Below are 25,180 nucleotides of genomic sequence, written 5' to 3'. Positions count from 1 at the left end.
ATATGCACGGGTATTAAAATAGATAAATACAAAGTATTACAATAAGCACAAATAAATACAAGATACAGTTGCAATAAGTTAAGAGTCAAAGACACAAGAGGATGGAGGTCCTATCAGTCTCTCACTCAAATTACTTGTTAATTGCTAAGATAATTTGGACCCCAGCAAACCAGCTGCTAAAACTCCAAACTGGAGAGCTGCTGAACAAAAAGTGAAATAATTAAAAAGAATATAAATAAAAAATGAAGACCAATTGCAAATTAGAATAATATTCTCTACATCATACTAAAAGTTAACTCAGAGGTGGACAACCCCTTAAATGCCACCCGTGTTTACAGATTTTAAGCCTTCGTCCATAAAAATTTGAACCAGAGGGTGCTAATAGGTTCTTATTATATTTTTTATACTTATTCTTATGTCTTATGATGGATTACCATCTATGGGAGTTTTGCTGATGACTTGCTCTACCCTGATTGAATTGCTCAGTATTTTAAATTCCTAAATATTTTAAACCTTTACTTATGGTCTTACACTTGTATAAGGTTGGAAGAGAGAGATTCAGGTAGTAAGTAAATAGAGAATTCACACTTGTTTCTGAATTTACTTTTTACAGTGTAAAAATGGTTAGGCACCTAAAAAGCTAAATGTTACATGTTTCATAATGTCTGCCAGTCCTTTTCTTTTCTGCCTTAAATACATTGTACAGAAAGCAGAATGGCATTTAAGAAAGCTCTAAACTTGCCTTGATAATTTTGGTGGAAGAACAAACAAAAGACAAGCTGCCCTGGAATGTAACTTACATCAGTTTTAAGATTTTTTATAAAATGTTCTTTGCCTGATGCTATAACCATATGTCATATGTGATTTGTATTTAGTGTATGAAAGAATAGTTGCTGTTTTCTTAATTCGAATGTCCTTTTGTCTCCTTACAGTTTCTTGCTATTCCTGTTGGAAAAACAGTTCACCTTTATGAGAGAGACAGTTTAAAGAATAGCTGTACCTTGTCAGATGACTTTATAACACAGGTAAAAAAAAATAAAAATCATGATATAGATTTAAAAGCATCATTATCTTAGGATGGTGCATATTTTTCATAATGTGAGTTTTGCTTTCACACTTTCATTACTTGTCCCTTAAAAATCCTGAACAAGTAAAGGTGGCCATACACGAGCAGATCCGCTCGCTTGGCGATGTCGCCAAGCGAGCGGATCTTCCCCCGATATCCCCACCTACGGGTGGGCGATATCGGGGAGCATTTAGGTTAAAAAAAAAATAATCCGATCGTTTGGCCCTGGGGCCAAACGATCGGATTATGTGGGCGGCAATGGGGCAGTCAGATCGGGGACCGCATCAACGAGCCGATGCGGTCCCCGATCCGACCAGATTTTCTAACCTGGCCGATCGAGATCTGGCCAATTTCAGGCCAGATATCGGTCGGCCAGGCCGCTCTGCTCTCCCCATACACGGGCCGATTAGCTGCCGAATCGGTCCAAGGGACCGATATCGGCAGCTATAGTCGGCCCGTGCATGGCCACCTTTAGAGTTCGCCTCTGGAGGAATATTTTCTCAGATAAGATGTCCTGACATGAATCGCATCGATTCCATTTTTGGTTTGCTTTGACATCAGAAAAACTTGCCTACAGTAACAGATCATTCTTCTCTTGTCCTTCCAGTAGTCAGGACATAATAAGTATTCTGTCTCTGAAATTTTACTATTTACACTAAACTAAAGCATTGTTTGGCTCATTTGACTTTAGATCAATTTAAATTTTACTAATTACACTAAACTAAAGCATTGTTTGGCTCATTTGACTTTAGATCAATTTTACTCTTTTCCTGCCTACTAGAATGAAAATTTTTCAATTACCTTATTATAGAGTGGTATTGAATTTGTGTATTGCATCAAGAGTAAACACTCTACATACTCAATCCCCTTATTAAAGGGTAAGTGTACACAGTGAATTTTTATGTCAGCCATGCTTTATTTTATTTATTTTTTAAATATTAGCTAAGTAAACTTTTGGCCATTGGGTTTATTCTCCCAAATGTGGCTTTGCAGACTATCATTGACTAGACATTTCTATTCAGGTAAATGATAGGCTGTTCTGATTCATTTAGGCACTTCACCAATAGCTTAGAAACACCAGCAGGCAATGTCTCATGCCGTGGACCTTAAAGCAGTGGGGCAACCATTGGCCAGTAATGACAGAACATGAAATAATCTTAAAGTAAAATAGCAAGTACTGTGTTCATTTGGTGTTATGAATGGCAATAGGGTGTGTGTGTGTATTATAGCCTATATCTGTGTCATTACACCACCTCTCTCCCTTCCCCACTCGGTGAGTAAGGTTTACTCAATCCTTTCCCTTGATTTACTCTCCCTAAAGCAGGGGTGGGCAAACTATGGCCCGCGGGCCACGTCCGGCCCATTGGTCTTTTTAATCCGGACCGCCTAGGATTGGTGTGTCTCGCTTTTCCTAACAGAGACCGCAGTCTGCAATTATCTGTCTTTCGGAAAATTCCGACTCCGCAAGTCTCATCACAACAGACTTGGTGTCAAGACTGCATGTAAGTGCAGCGACGCAAAACCTAGGGGACTGACGAGCAGAGACGGCGCTGGCTGGCCCGTCTGTCAAATTTTAAAAATGAACATGAGGTTTAAACTAGCTTTTTAAAAAATTTACTACTTTTAAGGACTTCACTTTCATGTTCCAAAAATAATGTAAATGAAACAACCAAGGAAAAAATATGTAACTGTATGCAAAGTAGTGGGTTTACAATTCACTGCACAATTGCAGCCATTGGCAGGTCACATTCTCGTCTGGGATTGTTTGCCCTGTGAACAATCATTGTGTCCCCTCTGGTGTACCTACTTCTTTTTTCAGGTACACACACTGCCCATCCACCTTTCATTTGTTCTTAGGCAGAGGTCCCCAAAATATTAGGGCTCTAGCACATGAGGGAGATTAGTCGCCCGCGACAAATCTCCCTTGTTGCGGGCGACTAATCACCAGGATATGACATCCCACCAGCGAAAATGTAAATCGCCAGTGGGATGGCATATACCAGTCGCCTGCAACAAGGGAGATTTGCCAGAGCCCTTATATGTGTACATACATATATATATATATATATACATATATATATATATATATATATATATATGCATAAAAAAATAATAAATAAAATAATAAATAAACTAAACTGTTTTATTTTTTTAAGAACAGCTACAGAACAGATACATTTTAGTATTTTCTCACAGCCTCTGTTCAGTAGTTGATTCCTGCATTAGCACCATGTTCTGTACTCTGTTTTAATTTATGGATCTATGTCTTTCAGTACTGTTAATTATCTTTATTTCTCCTAGCCCGTCAACATTGTGGCTTGGTCTCCATGTGCACAATACCTGGTGGCTGGAAGTGTGGATGGTTGTATTGTGGCCTGGAATGTAGCAACCAAAGCATGTTTGGAAAGGTAATTTAGTGTTTCTTTCCTTGGTATGATAAGTTCAAAAGTTCTATAGGGTGCTATCCTGTCCGCTCAGGGGTTTTACTTTCTTCACATCTTGACTCTTCCTATCCTGTGACTACTGGGTAACTTGTTCTTTAATACATTTTATTTTTATTTTTGCCACAGAATTAAACATGAAAAAGGTTACACGATTTGTGGTCTTGCCTGGCATCCACATATGTCACAGGTTGCCTATACAGACAATGAAGGGAACCTTGGGCTGCTGGAAGATGTCTGTCAAGGAGAGGGAAAACAGCCCAGTGCCAAAGTATTTATTTTTTCTGTTTTGTATTGCAAGCTCAGCTTAACATTTATACTTGTGCAACTGGGTGTCTTGAAACTCATAGCTGCAATAAAATGCAGATGTTCCTTACTGAATCACAAGATATTTCCTTACTTCTGTGCACAGATTTACATAGAATGCAAAGGTCTCAGAAAATAAAAATATTGATTAAAATGTTTCCATGTAGTTTAAAGCAATGGTTTTGTTGTGTTAATGAGCAGTGGTGGTATAAGCCTTCTTATCCTAAACAAATGTAAAGCTTTATCAGTTATACTGTTGGTAATGTTCTGTCTACTTGTACTTACTATTTCTGCATCTAAAATATGTCCAATTTTTGTAGATTTCGAGTTCGGATACCAAAGATTATGATGAACTCTTTGATGGTGATGGTGATGATGAAGATTTTCTTAATGGAGACATGATTGGTCATGAAGGAGCCATAAATGATGAAGATGATGATAATTTCACAGCCTTAACTGGGCGCCAGCGAAACCGAGGAGCACTATTTGATGATGATGATAACTCATCAGGTAGAAAACAACTGATGGGTGTTCAGTCAGAATTTTTTTTTTTTAAGATTTTAAAAAAGACATAAGAGCATAAGTGCAGATAAATTGATTACCTTTCTACAGTATATAACATTTTATATATAACATTTTACATTTTTAACAGCTGCAATTTCAATACAATTTCTGTATACTTGCTAATATTTATTTCTGTGTATCCTTTTTCTTTTACTAGATGTTCCTTCTCTAAAACCCACTGGTAATGAAAATCCAGAAGTGGAGGATGATCAAACCAGTAGTGTACAAAACTTTACATCAGTTGCTTCAGTGAAGTCTTCTTATAATGGCCCAATGCCCACACTTCAACAAAAGCCTTTCCAGTCTGGCTCTACCCCTGTACACCTTATGCACAGATTCATGGTAAATTTCAGATATCTTGATCACAAAATTTGGACAGGTTACTTTAAAGGAGAAGGAAAGGCAAAAACTAAGTAAGCTTTATCAGATAGGTCTATGTAAATACAGCCATAAGCACTTACAGAAACGCTGCCAAAAGTTCCCTGTCAAAAGATTAGTTGTGTCTGTTTTCCTCTGCCAGAGACACGCAGCTCTTTGCTTTCTGCTCTTTCCTGCCCCCCTCTCCCTCAAGAATGCTAAGAACTCACTCCCCCCCTCAGGAATGTGGATCTGAGCCAATCAGCAGGAAGCTTACTCAGTCTTACAGACTGAGCATGTTCACTTGGTCTCTGTGTTTGTGCAGGAGTGAGGCTTTATGGGAACTTTCTTTACACAGCTCAGCGTTTTTTCTTCCTGTTTGGCTTCTGATCATCTGAACGGGAGAAATATGGGGAGACTTAAGGGCACTATTGAGACAACTGAAGGTATGCCTGCAGCTTGAGATTAACACTTTATTAGCCTTTTCTTCTCCTTTAAGCCATAGGATTTAAAACCATCTAATGGAAGCATGAAGCTGTTTAATCTTTTTGGTGCTTCTGAGCACTTTTACTGATAGCTTATGTTTTTAAAAAAGGCTTAAAATAAAGTAATTTTCTTACTGATATAACCTATTCATGTACTCAGCAGCTCTGTTTTCTTGCTGACTGGAGTTAAGCTAATATGCAGATGGTTTTTCCATTAAGGTGCCACTCTTTTTCTTGGATTTTAGCACTTCTGGCGGAAAGTTGCTTTTCCAGAGCTAAATATGCAGGCACCAATATGTGGGTCATTGAATTAATACTGAGAAGACCAGACAGTTTGATTTTGGAGACTTCGAGAGCTGTGCTAAACTTTGTTGATGAACTATCCCCATTCAAACTACTTATCCATCACAAGAATATAAAACCTTGCTTTTGGTTCCCCTGAACCATAGCTTTTAAAGGCACCCTTATAAAACATTTTATTTTTCCTGTCTCATGGGGCAGATTTCAGTCTGAAAACACTTGTGTGCATTTAAGACAGTAAACAGTGACAGCTAAGTGCCATTGATATCACTGCCTACAGACATTGGGTGATATTGATACTATCTCTTCTTTACTCTTGAAAGCGCTGTGTGTGACCTTGGAATTAAGTAATTTAAATGGAAAAATGTAATGTTTTTATTATTAGATTTTTTTCTGCCATTCTAGGAAACAACAAATGCCAAGTGTGACTTTGGCCTTAAACAGAGTAGTACCTCTACAGACTGAAAGCTGGTCTGAGCATATAGAAGTCGAATGCATGTAAGAGAAGTCCAGCTGCTGTGTTTCAGGCAGTTAGGCTGCTATGTAGGCAGGTCCCATTTAAGCAGGATAAAACACATTTTTGTAATTTGGAATAGAAAGGCTTTTGTATGTGTAACATTTGTTGGTCACCTGAAAGAAATCTAATATTGAAAATAAATGTATGTCTTTTTAAAAAAACAACTGTTAATCTCTCCTAGGTTTGGAACTCTGTTGGTGTTATCCGATGTTATAATGATGAACAAGATAATGCAATTGATGTGGAATTTCATGACACTTCCATACATCATGCCATTCACCTGACAAACACACTAAACCATACCTTAGCTGATGTCTCTCAGGAAGCAGTACTCCTTGCTTGTGAGAGCACAGAGGAACTAGCCAGGTAGGTCATTATTAGCAGTAAAGTACCAGCTTATGACAATGCAAAAGTAAATTTAACTTTAAAAGTGGAGTTACATTTTGTGGCAAGCCATATTTAAGAATTTCCATTTTAATGCAGCAAACTGCAGTGTTTGCACTTCAGCTCCTGGGACACTAGTAAGGAGTGGATTGTGGACATGCCAAAGGGTGAAAACATTCAAGCCATTTGCCTTGGACAAGGTTGGGTGGCGTGTGCTACAAATGCACTCTTACTTCGTATATTCTCAGTCGGAGGAGTTCAGAAGGAGATGCTCAGTCTTTTTGGCCCTGTTGTCTGCATGGCAGGTCATGGTGATCAGCTGATTGTCGTTTATCAAAGAGGTTAGTCCAGTATTTAAATTTACTTTATAAGGTCCTAGTAATGGTTTACACACCCTTTTTATCTTCTAGAATTTTGTATGCACTATAATGGGATGTATGGCTATTTAAACATATATATATATATATATATATCAAAATAAAACAGCCAGCACCAAGGGTCTTTGTGTTTCAAAAAATCTCTCGTGTATTAAAATTGCATGTACAACCGACGTCGGTTGTACATGCAATTTTAATACACGAGAGATTTTTTGAAACACAAAGACCCTTGGTGCTGGCTGTTTTATTTTGATATTTATATGATATCCCGTGCACAGGGGCAACTGCAGAGCAGCAGATTTTGGAGTGTGGTGCTGTCGTGTGGACTGTTTTATATATATATATATATATATATATATATATATATATATATATATATATATATATATATATATGTATAATATATCTAGCTTAAGAAGCCAGCACTCACCTTAAATCTGTGTATTTCGCCTGGGTGCAGTCCCCGAAGATATGAAGTAAATACGTTCCAAGGATTATGTACCGCTTACACAGGACTTAAAGTTCATTTTGATATTTTTATTCATGTGAACAAACCACTAAAGTTTCGGCTGTGCCACCAGCCTTCATCAAAGTTTGATAAAGGCTGGTGTCACAGCCGAAACGTTAGTGGTTTGTTCACATGAGTAAAAATATCAAAACGAACTTTAAATCCTGTGTGAGCGGTACCTAATCCTTGGAACGTGTGTATATATAAGTATGACTTATTGCCACTTACCTTGTGCAAAATAGTTAATTTATCTTAGTAACAGTACATGGGGGAAAAAGTAGGAATATTGCAGTAAGTTGCAATATAGGTGATGCTGTACTATCAATCATGTAAATTCAAGTTGTCATTTCTCCAAAAGTTAACATGCGCCATGTATTCCTCAGAGAAAATAGACTAATAGTGTTCATTCTGAGAAAAGGAATTTTTGCCTCTCCTAAATTATGTTATACTCACATACATCTTATATGTGATGTAGCACATTATTTTACCTCCAATCTTATATGGTTCCCCTTTCCATAAAAGGAATGCTTCCATTGTGGTCTTATACATCTATACTATCTCTGGCCCAACATAATACAGACCTGCACCCTGTTATCCTTACTATTCAAAATCTTTCCAAGTCCAGTATTCCAGTTCAGCTACCTCATTCAAGCAGGCTATCACTCCTGTGCTCCTGTTGTAGCACTAATTGCATGTAGACATCATATAAGGTAATGGAGGACACCTGACACTGCAGGGCTTTGCTGCAATTAGTGTTTAATAGTGTGTTCCACTACATGTTTCGGGCAAAGCCCTTTTTCAAGTGAACAACATAATAATCTGAACAAAAAAAAAATTTAAGTGGTTACAAGACCCAAGTCCAACCTCCCCCATCACCGCATTGGTTCCAAGCAGTCCAAAGGGAGGGGTTACTGCTCCAGGGTACTCAGGAGCCTGACCCCAAGGAAACTTTTTGTATTGCTGGCGGAACCTTCTTTAAAATTTCTAATGTCCCCCTTATGTTCCTTTATCCTGGTCTTGACAGGTCTATTAGCATTGATAACCCTGGGGTTATGGAAGCTTTTTACAGTTAACAGGTTATTCCTGTCCGTTGGCTTTCTAAACAGGCCTGTGGAAATCTGACCATTCTCAATGGTAAGTAGCACATCAAGGAAGTTTACTACTTCTGGTCAGATTTCCACAGGCCTGTTTAGAAAGCCAACGGACTCCAATAAGACTCTAGCCTTATATTAAGCTTGCTGCAAAGTAGAACATTTCTTAAGACCCAGATAGTACTAGCATGACTGAAAAGCTGCTGTGGTTCTACCACCTGGGTTTAATCATTGTTTTGAAACAATACAATTATCTTGAATGTAATAATGCTATCTATGCAGGGCTGTATTTAAGCCTGGGGCTTCCCTACACACCCAAACGCGTTGCCCCTTTTCCCACGATTGGTGCATGTACAGGTGTTCATTCGTCCTGTACATGTGCTGATCAAATGAGATACAGGCACAGACAATGTGCTGTCCAAATAGGGTATCTTGTCTGCCACTGCCTCCCACTGTGTTCCTAGGAAGAAGGGGCATTGGCACATTCTGTATAAAAAAAAAAAAATAGCCCCTTCCCCACATGATGTTGCTTCCTGTTCAAATAGGACACACTTTGCCTATGGTAGAGGCAAGAAATGTCAGGCAGGGGCTGCTTGTAACCACTTATTTCAGCAAAGCAATATCTGATAAGGAAAGGCAACTACTGACCACTTTAGTTCTTTCTCTGAGCATTTTCTGTTCTGTTCAATGCACACAATGTTTGATGTGCTTTAAATAACAGTTTCCACCCCTTTATTCTGCTTCCTTGAAATCTATTCATCCAGCTGAATAAGAAAATCACTGCCATCAGGTCAACCATGTGTTCATCCAAGTTATGTAGCTTCTGTCATCTTTGCCTAATTTCTAAAAAATTACTTTTGTGTGGCTGCAAATATAATACCCTTGTAATAAGAAATCAATAATATGTTTAAGATTCTTCCTGTATTTTAGGTCATGCCAGAGTTATACTACTGTCAATCTATTTACAGGTATGGGATTTGATGGAGATCAGTGCCTTGGAGTCCAGTTATTGGAGATGGGTAAAAAAAAGAAACAGGTCTTGCATGGAGATCCACTTCCTCTCTCTCGGAAAAGTTATCTCTCGTGGCTTGGGTTCACTGCAGAAGGTAATCTATTGCACTTCAAAAACCTTCACATCAAAGTAATATTTGATGCAGTATGGTATGTGTAATTATAGTTTGGGGGTTTTTTGTTTTTTTTTTTAAATAAGATGTATTTTTTCTTTGCTGGTTGGCAGTTCCTATGAATGCATCAATTGTCAGTCCCACTTTATAAATATCTTTGTATGACTTTTTGTTTAAAAAAAAAAAAAAAGCACACTTGTTCGATTCAGCCAGCACATACACCTAGTATTTAGGCTAGTTCAGTGGGCAAATATTGCAATGCTTTCTAGCAAATATTGCTTGCAACGCCTTCTGTATGGTACCTTTTCATAAGCTCTGTACAAAAGGAGAAAGAAAGGTAATAATTAAGTAAGCTTTATCAGAAAGGTCTATGTAAATACAGCCATAAGCACTCACAGAAACCCTGCACTGAGTTCTCTGTCAAAAGAAACGGGTTTTGTTGTGTCTTTGTTTTCCTGTGCCAGATACATGCAGCTCTCTCCTGCTCCCCCCTCTCTCTAGAATGCTAAGAACTCCCTCCCCCCCTTAGGAATGTGTGATCTGAGCCAATCAGCAGGACGTTTCCTCTTAGTCTAACTAACTGAGCATGTACACCGGTCTTGGTGCAGGAGCAAGGCATTATGGGAAATTTATTTACAGAGCTCAGCATTTATTTTTCCTATGAGGCTTCTGATCATCTGAACGGGAGAAATATGGGGAGACTTAAGAGCTCTGTTGAGAGGACTGAAGGTATGCCTGCAGCTTGAGATTAACTCTTTATTAGCCTTTCCTTCTCCTTTAATGTATTTATCCACCTAAGCCTAAACTTTCTTTTTAGCAAGAGGAAGTATTATTAATCTCATCAAAGAAATTTTATTTCTTAACTTCCAAAATTATGCAAAGCATAAGCATCAAACTTAAGTATCTTAACTTACCTTAATCTGGTGGTGTTGCATTACTGATTAGGAATTGGAAAAATATTTATCTCTCAAGGGAGCAGAGGATAATTGAACTGACTGAATGGAGATGTCTAGGTGTATATGGACTTGCTGAATAGACATGAGAGCTTGGATGGTGTTACTAACTACATAGACTTTTTTCAGTCTTGTCATTCTTTTACTCTGTTGGGCCAAGTACTTGACTGCTAAACTGTATCATAACAAAGACTAAAGTGACCATTTCATTTTCATTAATTCTATTTTATAGCCATTTGCCTTCCATTATAATGATAAACTAAGGAAACTGAAATTTCATGCTTTTACCTCATTTGGTTATGGAATTTTCAAAGCATAGCAAGCCCATCAATGACCTTTTGCTTGTCAAATGTCTTAAAACTCTCTTGTGTAAATTCCATTTTGGATTTTTTGTTTAGGTACCCCGTGTTACATGGATTCAGAGGGCATAGTTCGGTTGCTGAACCGAAGCCTCGGAGACACATGGATCCCTGTATGTAACACCCGGGAGCATTGTAAGGGAAAATCAGATCATTATTGGGTTGTTGGTATCCATGAGAACCCTCAGCAGCTGAGGTAGGTAATAAAGTAACTTTCTATAAGAATGAATAAAAGAACATGATACTGACTAAAGTACAAAATAGACTGATATAGCCCTGTTAAAGTACACATTCCTTATTAGCATTTCAGATGCCCTTCTATTTAATAAGATAACTAGACATTAATACTTTTATTTATATTTTAAGGGCTCTTTTAAATTCACATTTTATAGTGTATATTGTGTTTAGCACAGGGGTACAGGTATTCTGACATAGATATGTTGTATTTCACATTACAGGTCATGCAAATACCTAGACTATGAAGCAGTTGCCTCTAAGCCTTCTTTCCATGCAAGTGTATGTAAGGTTTGACAAGCTAGTTCCTACTTATAGTAAAGCCACACCATTTGCTCTGGGCTACCCCCTTTAAGGTCAAAACCCCTAATAACACCATCTAATGGCCCCTATGACATTAAATCCAGTAAATGGACAGTATATATCCTTTCAGCTTATTTGTTCTAATAGGAAAAGCTCATCTCTATTCTTTTTATAATTAAAATGTTCATCATTTTTACAAAATAACATTATTATCCATGTGTAATGGAGGTCTAAAATAGTCAGTGGTTTTGAGTATATTACAGTTCTAGCAGCCATAAAAATTATGAATTGGGTTTTCGAATGTGAACACACTTCATCTGATGAAGCGCCACATGGTGCGAAACGCGTTAGGAGATTAGGATGCACCTGGTCATGTTTTGGTATAGTATGCTTTTGTTATGAGTTATGTTTATGTTTATTTGAGCCAATAAATGTTGTTGTTTTTATTCCACTGAAAACTTTTTGCAATTTATTCTTATGTCTTTCATTTCCCAGGAACATCTGAGTACTGGGGTGTTTTTTGAACGAAGATTTTTAGTGAAGTAGTATTTAGTTGTATGTTATTCAAATATGAAGTACTGGCTGTGCAAAAATGTGGGTACCCTTGTAATTTTGCTAATTTGAATGCATCTAACTGCTCAATACTGATTACTAGCAACACCAAATTGGTTGCATTAGCTTGTTAAGCCTTGAACTTCATATGCAGGTGTGTCCAATCATGAGAAAAGGTATTTAAGGTGACCAATTGCAAGTTGTGCTTCTGTTTGACTCGCCTCTGAAGAGTGAGAGCAACTCTCAAAAGATCTGAAAACAAAGATTGTTCAGTATCATGGTTTAGGGGAAGGCTACAAAAAGCTATCTCAGAGGTTTAAACTGTCTGTTTCAACTGTAAGGAGTGTAATTAGGAAATGGAAGCCCAAGGCACAGCTGCTGTAAAACCCAGGTCTGGCAGGCCAAGAAAAATACAGGAGCAGCATATGCGGAAGGATTGTGAGAATGGTTATAGACAACACAAAGATCACCTCCAAAGACCTGCACAAACATCTTGCTGCAGGTGGCATATCTGTACATCGTTCTACAATTCAGCACAATTTGCACAAAGAACATCTGTATGGCAGGGTGATGAGAAAGAAGTCCTTTCTGCACTCACAAGAAGAAGAAGAATACCGCATTCCAAGAAAAACACCTGCTACCTGCTGTCAAATTTGGTGGAGGTTCCAATATGCTGTGGGGCTGTGTGGCTAGTTTAGCACATGTTAAAGTCGAGGGTCAACCCAATATCAACAAAGTTGAAGTTATGCAGGGGTTGGATATTCCTACAAGACAATGACCAATTAATCCAATAAACTTTGTCACTGCTGAAATACTAGTGTTTCCATAAGACATGTTATATTTTAAAAAGAAGTTGCTACTTTGAAAGCTCAGCCAATGATAAACAAAACTTCAAAGAATTAAGAGGGGTTCCCAAACTTTTTCATATGACTGTATATGATATTGTGTCAGTGGACAGAATGTGCATTACACTTGTCCTTTATCAATTTATATAGGATATTAAGAAATTAACCTACTTAAAAATGCCCTCCCCTTGCAGTATATGGACAATCACTCTGTTTTGTTTTAAGGGGAGGATGTTTTTTTAGTAGCTTAATGCACAAACTGTCCTCAAGGACAAGGAAAGTCCAAGTCCATAGCTACTTCCTAGGCGTTGTTTTGTTTTTTGTTTTATAATTAGAAAACCCATACTCTTTGATAAATTAGTTTGAAGAAGATCCATTGCAATGTAAAGCTTTTGGCTGCCATATTGATTTTGGCGACAACATCCAGGTTTCCCTTCATTTCTGTCCTGCGTGTGGACGCATAGCCCTGCCTTTCATATGAGCATTATGCATGTGTCACTGTAAAGCAAAGGAACATTTTATGCACATTTGCAGAATTTTAAAAGAATGTTTTCTTAGCTGCATTTGACAGCAGGGTAATCTGTTTGCAATTGAGCTTTTTGGGCACCCTAACATATGGGCACATTTGTTACTGAGGGTTTCCTTGTCCTTTAACATTGCAACCATTAATCATTAAGAATGAAGTGGGTGATTGTTTTATTTATTGTCAGGGTGACTATATATTGTGCTGCCCTATAGTACCTTACCTTGTGATTTGCTACATTCTTGCGACCCCTTTACAAGCATTACATATTTAGTGCATGCCAACATATATAATTTTCAGAGTATTTACTTTTTGTTTTTAGATATCCATTTTTGACAACCCTTGGGCAAATAATTATAACACAATGGTCATCGTGGAAATGCATGTAAAATAAAACAAATAGAATGCAATCTAGTGAAGTACGTTAAAATACCAACAGCACCAAACGTGCAAAGTGACAAAATATTTTATCGTATATCAGTGTACACACAATCTGTCAATTCAAATGCTCACCAGATGTATGTAGGATAAAGCCCATAGAAACCCAGATCAAATATTGATTGCAGTCATTGCCCGATTCTCAATGGGTTAAATAGAAGAGAAGAGAACATGGATAGTGTAATACAGTTTATTAAGACAAAAAACCCTGCACAATGCAGGCTACTCACACTGTACAGGAGTAATGGAGGCAGTAACAATAGCTCAATGCATTTCGCATGCTACACAGCCTCTTTCAAATTTAGTTCATATGAAACTTAATAATATCCCAACTGACTGATTTAAATTCTGTATTATAGTAATTAATTTCCTGTATCTGCAACTCGCACTGTGGGATCTTATTAAAACTGAAATCCATTAAAGGAGAAGGAAAGGCAAAGTCACTTGGGGGTGCCAAAATGTTAGGCACCCCCAAGTGACTTTAATCGCTTACCTTGTACCCCTGTTCGGAGAAAACAGCACCAGCCTGGGGTACCTGGAGCACAGCTTCCCTTTCCGAAAATTCCAGCGGTCGGCGCATGCGCAGTAGAGTGAAAAGCTGGCTTCTCTGTTAAAGTTCGGCTTTTCACTCTATTGCGCATGCGCGCGCAGGGAACCAGGAAGGAGGAAGCAATCACTGCAGGTACCCCGGACTGGTGCTGTTCTCTCCGAGCAGGGGCACCAGCCTGGGGTAAAAGGTAGGCGATTAAAGTCACTTGGGGGTGCCTAACATTTTGTCACCCCCAAGTGATTTTGCCTTTCTTTCTCCTTTAAAGGGGTGGTCTACATTAAATTCACTTTACGAATGTTGCAGAATAGGTAATAGTTTTTTCTGGTTTGGACATAAAAACATATTTTGATCGGGTGCATTGGGCTAAATAGATAACGTTATCTGTTTGGAATTTTTTTCATTTTGGACAGTAGTTCATGTGGACTTGTTAGGGGATTGTTGCTGGAACACTTAACTGCTACATTCCAAAGTGACAGTCACTTGACAGGTGCTTGGACATAGCTTGAAACACCTTGTGTCATTGCCCTTGTACATTAATGTATTTAGAATTGATTTTTTGCGCAGTTTTTGTTAACAGAACTTGGTTTTTAAATGTAATATGTATGTGAAAATTTGTACAGGAGTCTGATTTAAAGATAACTTATTGAATGACCTGTAGACATTTTACATGTTATCTTCCTTGCATACACAGGTGTATTCCATGTAAAGGGTCAAGATTCCCCCCAACACTGCCTCGTCCAGCAGTAGCAGTCCTGCCCTTCAACCTTCCGTACTGTCAAATCACAACCGAAAAGGGGCAAATGGAGGTAATCATATTAATAATAAAGCTGCTTTATTCATATGTTAAAGCTTCTGGAGGAAGGATTACCTGTTTAGCCATATCTAGAAATAGTTTTCTGTGTTACTGCAACACCTGGTCGCCCATTTGACAGCTTGGTATGCTTTTTCTTGCATCATGGGAGTTATGTTTGTAGATAAGCCTTTTCCCCACCTAATCTGTGGTTTTGCAATAGTTAAATGCAAACAGTAAGCAATTAAAATATCACAACATTTTACAATGTATTTAGATGTATAATATAACTTATAGGGATCTGCTATTGAATTGCAAAAAGTGTTCTTTTTATTGTTGGAACACATAATGGTCAGTTATTGCAAGGTAATCTTACCATGTATAATATGCTCAAATACATTAAATCACTCCCATGGCCCGCCAGTCTTTCATTTTTACTCATGGGAAATGTTTTTCAGCTTAAACAAACAGGCATAGTGTTTATACCAGAACCTAATTATAGCCTCATTCCCAAAAGATTACGAAACTTTGTGTGAATCAGCACTTTATGACCACCATTCCTGCGTGTATTCTATGTGGAAATAATGTGCTTAAATTAGACATATTCTTGGGTCCACAGCCTTATGCTGTACATCAATTCACTGGTGCACAGTTTTCACACATTCCAATGAGCCATTAATATAATGGCACAATCTGAGTTAAGAAAATAAATAGCAATTCTTTAAAACCTGTAAATGGTCATTTACGACCACAGTGAGGAAAGTGTAATTTTGTGCATATTCTTCCCATATTGCAGCATTTCCCCCCAGAATTCCAGCATCGTTCCACATGCCAGGGGGCACGTTGGCAACAATATTGCAATTGCATTTGTACTTCTTAAATCAGATACAAGTTGCATGTATCAACCAGTCATATCACAATCCGTAACTCTTAGTGATTCCCGTTTTAGTATTACTGTTTCTTTTGTTTTGTTGATTCTACAGCACTGGAAGGACAAAGGTTTTTTTTTTAAATTTATTTACTTGGTGCTGTGGTAGGGGCTGCACTTGTTTCACAAAACAATCCACCAATGGCGAAATGCAGAAATTTGCCACAAAGGCATGCCTGCCGACAAATTTCGCACATCAGTAATGGGGACCAAATTTTTTTGAATTTTGTTGTGCACCCACTCCTCACTCAATCGTTGACTGACTTGTATCTAGTATAAATAAATATAAAGCAACTGGACTTGTTAAGAAATCATTGAAGACGTTTCACTACTCATCCGAGCAGCTTCTTCAGTTCAACTGACTGAAATGGGAAGTCCTCAGCATATATACTCTTCCACTAATCCAATCACAATGGCACTTTGTAACTCTTCAGAAAGGTGACATCCGAAATTGATTGACTTGGTTTTCCCAAAATTGTATGGATGGGGTAGAATGTGCCTTCCATTTCATTGTTATGAAATTAGATGAGAGCTTTTTCAGCAAATGTTGGTGCTAAGTCAGCGACTTGATTTAGTAATATCCCGGAGGGGGTTAACGTAATAGAGATACTGATCAAATCAGAAATTTATTCTGCCACCTCTGTCTGTCTATTATTGGCTAGTATTTGGCACACACATGGTTGTGTGCTTGCTCTTCTATGCGGGAGGGGGAGGTTTGTATGGGTGTTCCCTGAAATTGAGAGTGTACTGCATGTGTCAGTTGAAGGTATCAAAAGATTATCCTGTTTGGCAAGTTAAATTTAGTTTTGAGAGTTTGGAAGCCCAGCAGTTTCCCTTTCTGGGAGATATGGTATGGTGGGTTGGCGATTTAGATTTAGGGTTGCACCAAAATGTAGTGAGTTCTGAGCAATGATTTGGTGGTTTAGGGAAAAAAAACTTGCAGTAGTACAGGCCCACACTACCTCTTTTATGGGTTGAGTAGCTTTTGTATTATATGAGCAACCTCTGTATAGGAGGTTCTTTAGTTCCTTGTATGATCCCACCGTGCCCTATTGTTTAGTTGCACGATTGCTGCATCCTTTGACGCAGGATGCTCAGGGAACCGTGGAGCTACCACCAAGTCCAGAAGTGATGTCAGCTCCAGGGTTTCTCTGCACCAGTTGGTGCTCAAATTATAATTGGAGGAAGGAAGGACGGTCTTAACTTACTTTAAAAAATATGTTAAATGGTAGCTCACCTTTAGGGTTAACTTTTAGAGGAAAATTTATTTTTTCGTTGTAAAAAAAAAAATCTCACCAGGATTTAGGTGGTGAATTTTTATTGTATATAAAGTACAATTGTAGAAAACATTAGTTTATAAAATGTCTATTCTTGGAAACATCTTATTTTAATAGTGAATGTTAAGTGGTTCCTAGCCAAAATATTTGTTCTTGTTTGTATGTTACTGATACTGTAAATATTTTAACAAAATGTAGATTTAGTGCAAGACAAGTAATGCATCCATTTTATGCATCTCTATAAATTCTGTAAGTAGGGTTTTTCTTTCTGCCTTTTTGCCTTTATCTTCTAGAGTACATGCCTAGCCATAGATAAATTGAAATAGCTACATGGTCCTTATTATAATTGCATATGTACATACTTGTGAACAATATATTTTAAGAGTGCTTTAACCCATATTTTGTGTGAATCTCCCTTTTTTCCTTAGGAACAATACTGGCGCTCTCAGATATTTACAAATCACTTAGATTATTTGTCTAAACATGGCTATGAATGTGATGAAAATGTTAAATCTGAAGCACAGAAAATGCAGCAGGAGTTGCTAATGAAGATGTTTGCTGTAAGTTGAGATTCATTATTGAAATGTATATAGTGCATTTAATAGGTTATCTTTAGTTTTTGATGTATTCATGGAACTGTTAAGCTTTAATATCCATAATGCAAATGAGATTTGAAGCAAACATATCTAGGTATCCCTATTTTATATTCATACATAATGAGGAAGAATGCATACATTGCCCTTTGGGCCTACCAATTTCTCAAATTACTTAGCGTTAGTGACTTAAGCATGCTCTCTGAGCATTCCACAGTAAATTTGTTTGTATCACCACATTATGACTATATGTTAACTTAAAGGGCATTTAAGGGTTTTTTTTTTTCAAATGAATGTTAATTTACATTACTAACGCCTTACAATTGTAAAAATTGCATGTTGCGTCAGATGCTACAGTTATAAATGGATGTAAGGCCTACATTTGCATTGCAGATGAGCTTTCTAGAATACTATGTTTTTAGGGTTACGGCATATGAGGCGTGTTCTACGCTGGCTGAAAGATGCCCAAATGTGAGTGCATGGGAAACATAATTGTAAATAAGCTGCTGCCCAGCCACATTGGGGCACTTCTTCACAACAGGGGGCCAGTTCATGATCCCTCAGACTGTTGGAGGGCCGGACTATAGTCCTCAAACTAGGACCCCCCCCCCCCCCCCCCCCCGCGTCCTCAAACTATGACCTGTTCTCACTGCCTGCTTCCTGCTGCAGGCTAAAACTATGGCCCACTCCTGCGCTCTCCCGGCTCCCCTGCTCCGCCTCCCTGCTCCATCCTCTCTCTCCCAGCTTCCTGCTGTGTCCCCCCGCACCGTCCCCCCTCTCACCGCTCCATCCTCCCTCTCCCAGCTCCCCCGCTGCCAGGGGTGAGGAGACAGCTGGGGCTGGATCTGGCCCGCGGGCTGTAGTTTGAGGATCCCTGTTTTACTAGTGGTGATAAACAGGAGGAAAATGTTATTTGTACTTTATTAGTCCAGTTGATCTAAATACCTAAAACCTGAATCTTAAACCTTTTTGCAAGTGGTAGACAAACATCTACAACAGTTATGTGTAAAAATACAATATTTTAACTTTATCTGTCAACTGTGCTTTGCAAAGGCGAAAAACCATCCTATGTTTGCACTGACAGGCAGATACCAGTTTATACTAAAGCAAGGCAGTGGATCAGCGAAATGCTCCTTGTGACACTAAAACTAAACTAGGAAAATATGTATCAAGCAACAGTTATAAAATTAGATCAGTTTAGCAACTTTATTTCAGAAGAACCATTTACTTTTCCTTTAAATAGGAATTGAAAGAGCAGCCCATCTGACAGGGCACTACCTATATCAACTGTACTAACGTATACTATGCTGATGCACCACAGATAGAAAGAAATAAAATTATTAGCCAGCTCTATTGACAGTTTCTCAAGTAGCATTTATCTTTTTATATTTTTTAATTAGGAAATACTTCCTTAACTGCAATAATTGTTAAGGGTATAGAGCTTTGACCAGAAAAGTATATTTTAAAGCAAAATGTATTTTTCGTCAACATGAATTAACGAAGCAGAACGAAGATTTTACTTTTTTTACTAAAAATGTAAAGAAAATTTAAATGTAATTTAACATTTTTGGGATCTAGAAAAAAGTCTAATTTGTAGTAAAGCTTAATCTTTAGAAACAACGACACAACAGAATAGCTAAACTGCTAAAGTCAACCTAGCTGTTTGGTTTGGCTTTTTTGAAAAAGTCTTCTTTAACAGGCAGTGCTATATATTGCAGATTTTGTGCACAAAAAATGTTTCTCTGAACCTTCATATTTTCTCCTTTCTCTTTCCTAAAGCTATCTTGCAAACTAGAGCGTGAATTCCGGTGCATGGAGCTGGCTGAGTTCATGACTCAACCTGTGATGAGCCTGGCTATAAAGTATGCCTCGCGCTCCAAAAGACTAATACTGGCCCAACGGCTCAGTGAAATGGCTCAAGAGAAGGCAGCTGAACTGGCATCTGCAGAACAACAGGATGATGCAGAAGACGAAGATTTTCGACGTAGACTTAATGCTGGGTAAAAAAAAAAAAAATATATATATATATATATATATATATATATATATGTATAAAAAAACATTCATCAATATGGAAATGTAACCAGCTTTGTGTCAGAAACACACATTTTGTTATACCTTCCAGTTAATTTAGTTTCCATACAACTGCTGCATTATTGCCCCTGTACAACTTCTGTAGTTTTAATGTAATTTTCCTAACATTTTTATCCTTTTTACATCAGTTACCATTTGAATATCTACTAGAGTAGCCAGAATCTGTCTGAACTGGACAGTATGAGAAGTACACCTGAAATCAGTGGTATTATTTTTTATTATTATTGTTTTTGCAGTTAGTCATTTAAGCTGGAGAGAGCACTGGCAGGCTGGATGATAAGTAAGCCTAATGGCCTAAAATAGAAACTGGTAATTAAAAACAAACAGTTACTACTCCGAATATAGTCTTCCTCTCATATTGCTTTGCAGGTGCTGACCCTACCAACCAGAGAGAATTTTAATTTTTTTAAATTTTTATACTAGGTTTAATCGAGAAGGGAAGGTGTACTCACTAGGGGGAGCCAAAATGTTAGGTACCCAGCCCAGGGTACATGCAGGCCATCGATCCTCTTATGTCTTCTTTGCGCTGGCTGTGCATGTGCAGTAGAGCGACAAGCCGCACTTTAACAAAAAAAAAAGTTTTTTTTTTTTTTTACTCTACTGTGCATGTGCGGGCCAGCAAAGGTAGAAGAAAGGAAGAAGATCACTAACCTTACATATTCTATATTTTTAACTTGTATGGATTTTCTTGGCAACACAACATGCACACACTCTGATTAGTTATGTAATTTGTCTTGCATAACTCGTTGAAACTTGTATATTATAAAGAATAAGGTACCCTGTATTATAATTTGAGGATATTAGAAATGGTCACTTTCACCTAAGGGATGTTTCCAAAATCCAATCATTTATCACCCAAGATGCCACTAAAATTCCTATCCACTCCCTGCCTGCTTCTCTCAGCTTCTGATAATATATGAAGTGCGCTGTGGCTGATGCACATGAAGAGGTGACGGGCGGAGGTCCAACTTTCACTGCTTCGTGGTTGTCACTCAAGGTGCTTTTCCTTTAATATTATCAGGAGTGATAATGGGGCATTTTTGCTATCCTGACCGCTACCAGACAAAACACCACAGCCCTAATGGCTAATTATGCTCGTACAGGTGGTTATTAACACTCTGTGACATGCAGCTCTCTCGTCTCCTGCTCCCCCCTCTCTCAAGAATGCTAAAAACTCACCCCCCCGTTAGGAATGTGGATCTGAGCCAATCAGCAGGAAGCTTCCTCATAGTATAACTAACTGAGCATGTACACCGGTCTGGGTGTCTGTGCAGGAGCGAGGCATTATGGGAACTTTCTTTACACAGCTCAGTGTTATTTTTCCTATGAGGCGTCTGATCATCTGAACAGGTGAAATATGGGGAGACTTAAGGGCACTATTAAGAGAACTGAAGGTATGCCTGCAGCTTGAGAGCCACCAGGGCAGGGAATAGAGAGGGACAGGCAAACACTACTTCTAATAGCAATTATATATACAAATAGGTCAAAAACTGTTGCAAATCTGAAATGAATGTATACTGCAAAGTTGCTTAGAATTAGGTTTTCTTTTATTAGGCAAAAATTTTTATTTTGGGTTGACTTGTGAAACAACAATAGAATAAGTGAGGCAAGAGCTTCCTAAAAGGACTTTCATTGTGCAGTGCTAGCTGTTAATAAAAACCATAGCAAACAGTAAAATTAATTATTTGTGTATCGTGTTGTATTAAAAAAAACAACTGAAAAAAGCTGAAGTTTTTTTTAATGTAAACCAATGAAGCTTGACTAGCTGAAACTCTAATTAGAAGAAGCTTTTCACACTTGCTAAGATCAGCTTCTCAGATTCTTACTTTGAAACGATTGTAGATTAGTAGTAATCTCTACTGTAGATAAGAGACTGGTCTTATAAGCGATCGCTAACTAAAGCTGTAAATAAATAGGGAAGGCTGAGCAGAGCAGGTGTCTTCTGTCAGGGACAGATTTAGCCCTCTGAAACTGACATAAGACGACAGAGTGGCACTAACCAAAACCAGAACATTAAAGGAATACTGTCTTGGGAAAACATGTCTTTTTCAAAACGTATCAGTTAATAGAGCTTCTCCAGCAGAATCCTGATTGAAATCCCTTTTTTAAAAACCCAAATATTTATATTTACTTTTATCATTTCACATGAGGCTAGCCATATTCTTCATTTCCCAGGGTGCCACAGCCATGTGACCTGTGCTCTGATAAACATCAGTCAAACTTTACTGCTGAGCTGATTGAGTGTTATCACCCCCTCCCACCAGCCAATCAGCAGAACAATGGGAAGGAAGCAATATAGCAGCTCCCAGTAGACTGTCACTGGGCATGTGCGTGTTCTGTAGCCAGACAGATCTTCAGTAGAAATTTAATGCTTTATTTTTAGCAAATGCAGGAAAAACACAATGTGTTTGCAAAGGTGCAGTATGCACTTTTACCAGCAGGGAGTCAACAGTAACCCTACAAGCACAAGCTCTAGAACTGCCTCTTACAAAGGCTTAACAGACTCAAAAATAAACCAGTCTTCAGCTTTGTATAGCCTCCAAACTGCTCTATGCTGCCACCAGGTGGTCAGCATCTATCTGCCCACCCCTTCAGGAAGTGGCTTCTCTGAGAGCTCTAGGAAAGTGCTTCATAGAACCTTACTTTGTACAAGCAATTGCAATGTTAAATATAAAAACAACATTTTGTATGCACTTGTGGCAAACATAGCTTTCAATAAGCAGTTGCTTCAGCACGATTTTAGACATACTCCCAGCACAGCTGAAGCACGTGGTAAACAAAGTAAGCATCAGGTTCCACTTTTAACACAAATATATATACACATAGCTATTTATACAAATTACTGGCCAGTAAAATAAACATTTAAGGATTAACAAAAACGAACAACTTTAAGCTAAATTCACTCCATTACGCATACATTACAAAATTTTATTTAGTGATCCGAATCTATATGCATTTTTAAAAAATGACTAGATCCTATTTAAAGGTTAAAGTGCTTGTGCTTCCTTGTTTTGTTTTTATTGGTAGGCTACAGTGTACAGAATTTGATCTGATAAAATATATGAAAAAAGGATTTGCTGCTTGGATGCTTCTCTACCTTTCTACCCCCTGCTGATCGTTTTGGAATTCTAAAGCTGGCCATACACGCACCAATACTATCGTACGAAACCTCGTTTCGTATGATATTCGGTGCGTGTATGGCATGTCGGTGAGTCGACCAATATCGCAGGAAGCTGCTGATATCGGACGACTCGCCGATCGGCCAGGTTAGAAAATTTTGATCGGGCGCCATAGAAGGCACCTGACCAAAATCTGCTGTCAGGGCTGAATCGGCAGAAGGAGGTAGAAATCCTATTGTTTCTACCTCCTTATCTGCTGTTTCAGCCCTGACTGTGTGTGGCGGATCTGACGATGTTTCGTGCGACCATCGGTTAGATCGCCACGTGTATGGCCAGCTTAAAAGCTGATTTTTTTTTAAGCAATATCACTGGTTTTCCTACCATTTTAACCATTGTAAAAGGGATTCTGTCATGATTTTTATGGAGTACTTTCATTTCTAATTTACACCGTTTACACAGAAATAATTCTACCATTTAAAATATTATTCTTGAACCAACAAATTTATTTTTAGTTGTAATATTGGTGTGTAGGTGCCATCTCAGTGCATTGTGCCTGAATCTGAGCTTTCAGAAGGAGCCAGCACTACACATTAGAACTGCTTTCAGAAAACCTACACAATATAATACACTGCAGTCTGACATTTAAATTATTATTTAAATTATAGTCTGGACTGCTCACATTATAGTGTCTTAACTTTCAGTTACAGCAGAACAGCAACAGAATGGGGTGATTCAAGAGCAAAACCAGTTAAACAAGACCAGTGTGAGGAAAATAATGAGGAAGAGGAGGAGGAAGAAGAGGAAACAGAGCAAGAGGAAGCACTAGAAAGCAATACCTCTGGTAGGTATCTGTGAATGTCATATGACAGCAGCCTATATATTTTAAAATTGTCATTTATGATTGCTCCTCCTCACAGCTTTTTGTATTTGCTTTATGTTAACAAATGCCTGTTCTTTGCCATCTATAAACAGGAAACCAAAGACTAGTATAAAATTAAACATGCCTTTCTAAAAAATGGTTCATTTAAAGTAAAGAAAGAGAAGTTGCATGTTGTAATAATTGAATATTTAAAGGAAAACTATACCTCCAGAATAAATACTTAACCAACAGATAGTTTATATTATGTTAAGTGAACTATTAAAGAATCTTGCCAAACTGGAAAATATATATATTTATATGTGTGGGGTGTTACCATCATGCTTTGGGGCTGTTTTTCTTCAGCTGGAACTGGTTAAGATAGAGGGAATTATGAACAGTTCCATGTTCAGAAAGCTGAACATGAGGAGGAACTTCATCTTTCAGCATGACAACGACCCAAAGCATACATCCAAATCAACAAAGGAATGGCTTCATCGGAAGAAGATTAAAGTTTTGGAATGGCCCAGCCAGAGCCCAGACCTGAATCCGATTGCAATGCAACCACATTATTTTAGTTTTTTTGGTTTTCTTCCCTCCACCTAAAAGATTTTAGTTTGTTTTTCAATTGAGAGTGGTACAGTTTATAGGTAACATTAAAGGTGGAAAAAGTTCTGAAATGATTTATCTTTGTCTTATTTTTGTACAGCACAGGAACCTGACATTTTATCAGGAATGAATAGAACGTGGGCGCACTAAGCTTTTTATATACTAAGCTCTAATCTCTTTTGATAAGTCTGCCCCTTAATCACAATTTAACAATACTGGGAGATCCAAGTAATATAACTAAACAATTAAAACTGAAGAAAATCTTCTGTAAAAAGGAATTCTACAAAAATGCAATTTCTGGTGAGGAATAAATCAGGACACCCCCACATTTAGACCCACTTAAAATGGCTCAGATAACACACAGGTGGATCACATCAGGTGCGCATGATTAGGACTCAGTATTTTGAAGAAGGTTTGCCTATTTAAACCTCAGACATTTAGTTTGGCGTGCTCCTGACTTGAGGTAAGAAGGCTGTAGCAGTCTGTTAAGGGATTTAAAAAGATCGCAAAAGAATTTGAAATCAGCCATTCCATTGTCTGGAAAATAGTCTACAAGTGGAGGACTTTCAAAACAACTGGCAACATGCCCAGGTCCGGCCTTTCAAGCAAGTTCACCCCGAAAGCAGACAGCAAAATG

At 38.1% G+C, this 25,180-nt stretch overlaps 1 protein-coding gene across 2 annotated transcripts in view; it reads left to right on the top strand.

The window, feature by feature from the left end:
* Window positions 1–25,180, top strand: part of wdhd1 (WD repeat and HMG-box DNA binding protein 1) — a 57,555-nt gene that overhangs the window by 15,408 nt on the left and 16,967 nt on the right. For both annotated transcript variants that reach the window (XM_031890862.1, XM_031890863.1), the window contains exons 8-20: window positions 933–1,025; window positions 3,368–3,474; window positions 3,637–3,778; window positions 4,134–4,323; window positions 4,535–4,719; window positions 6,218–6,402; window positions 6,520–6,761; window positions 9,365–9,502; window positions 10,872–11,028; window positions 14,969–15,083; window positions 17,701–17,832; window positions 19,645–19,865; window positions 23,780–23,919. In XM_031890862.1, the coding sequence (XP_031746722.1) occupies window positions 933–1,025; window positions 3,368–3,474; window positions 3,637–3,778; window positions 4,134–4,323; window positions 4,535–4,719; window positions 6,218–6,402; window positions 6,520–6,761; window positions 9,365–9,502; window positions 10,872–11,028; window positions 14,969–15,083; window positions 17,701–17,832; window positions 19,645–19,865; window positions 23,780–23,919 (2,047 nt within the window). The remainder of the gene's footprint in view (window positions 1–932; window positions 1,026–3,367; window positions 3,475–3,636; window positions 3,779–4,133; window positions 4,324–4,534; window positions 4,720–6,217; window positions 6,403–6,519; window positions 6,762–9,364; window positions 9,503–10,871; window positions 11,029–14,968; window positions 15,084–17,700; window positions 17,833–19,644; window positions 19,866–23,779; window positions 23,920–25,180) is intronic.

Source organism: Xenopus tropicalis, chromosome 8 (genome assembly GCF_000004195.4).
Source record: "Xenopus tropicalis strain Nigerian chromosome 8, UCB_Xtro_10.0, whole genome shotgun sequence".
NCBI lineage: Eukaryota > Metazoa > Chordata > Amphibia > Anura > Pipidae > Xenopus > Xenopus tropicalis.
This window is presented reverse-complemented; position numbering and strand designations above follow the sequence as displayed.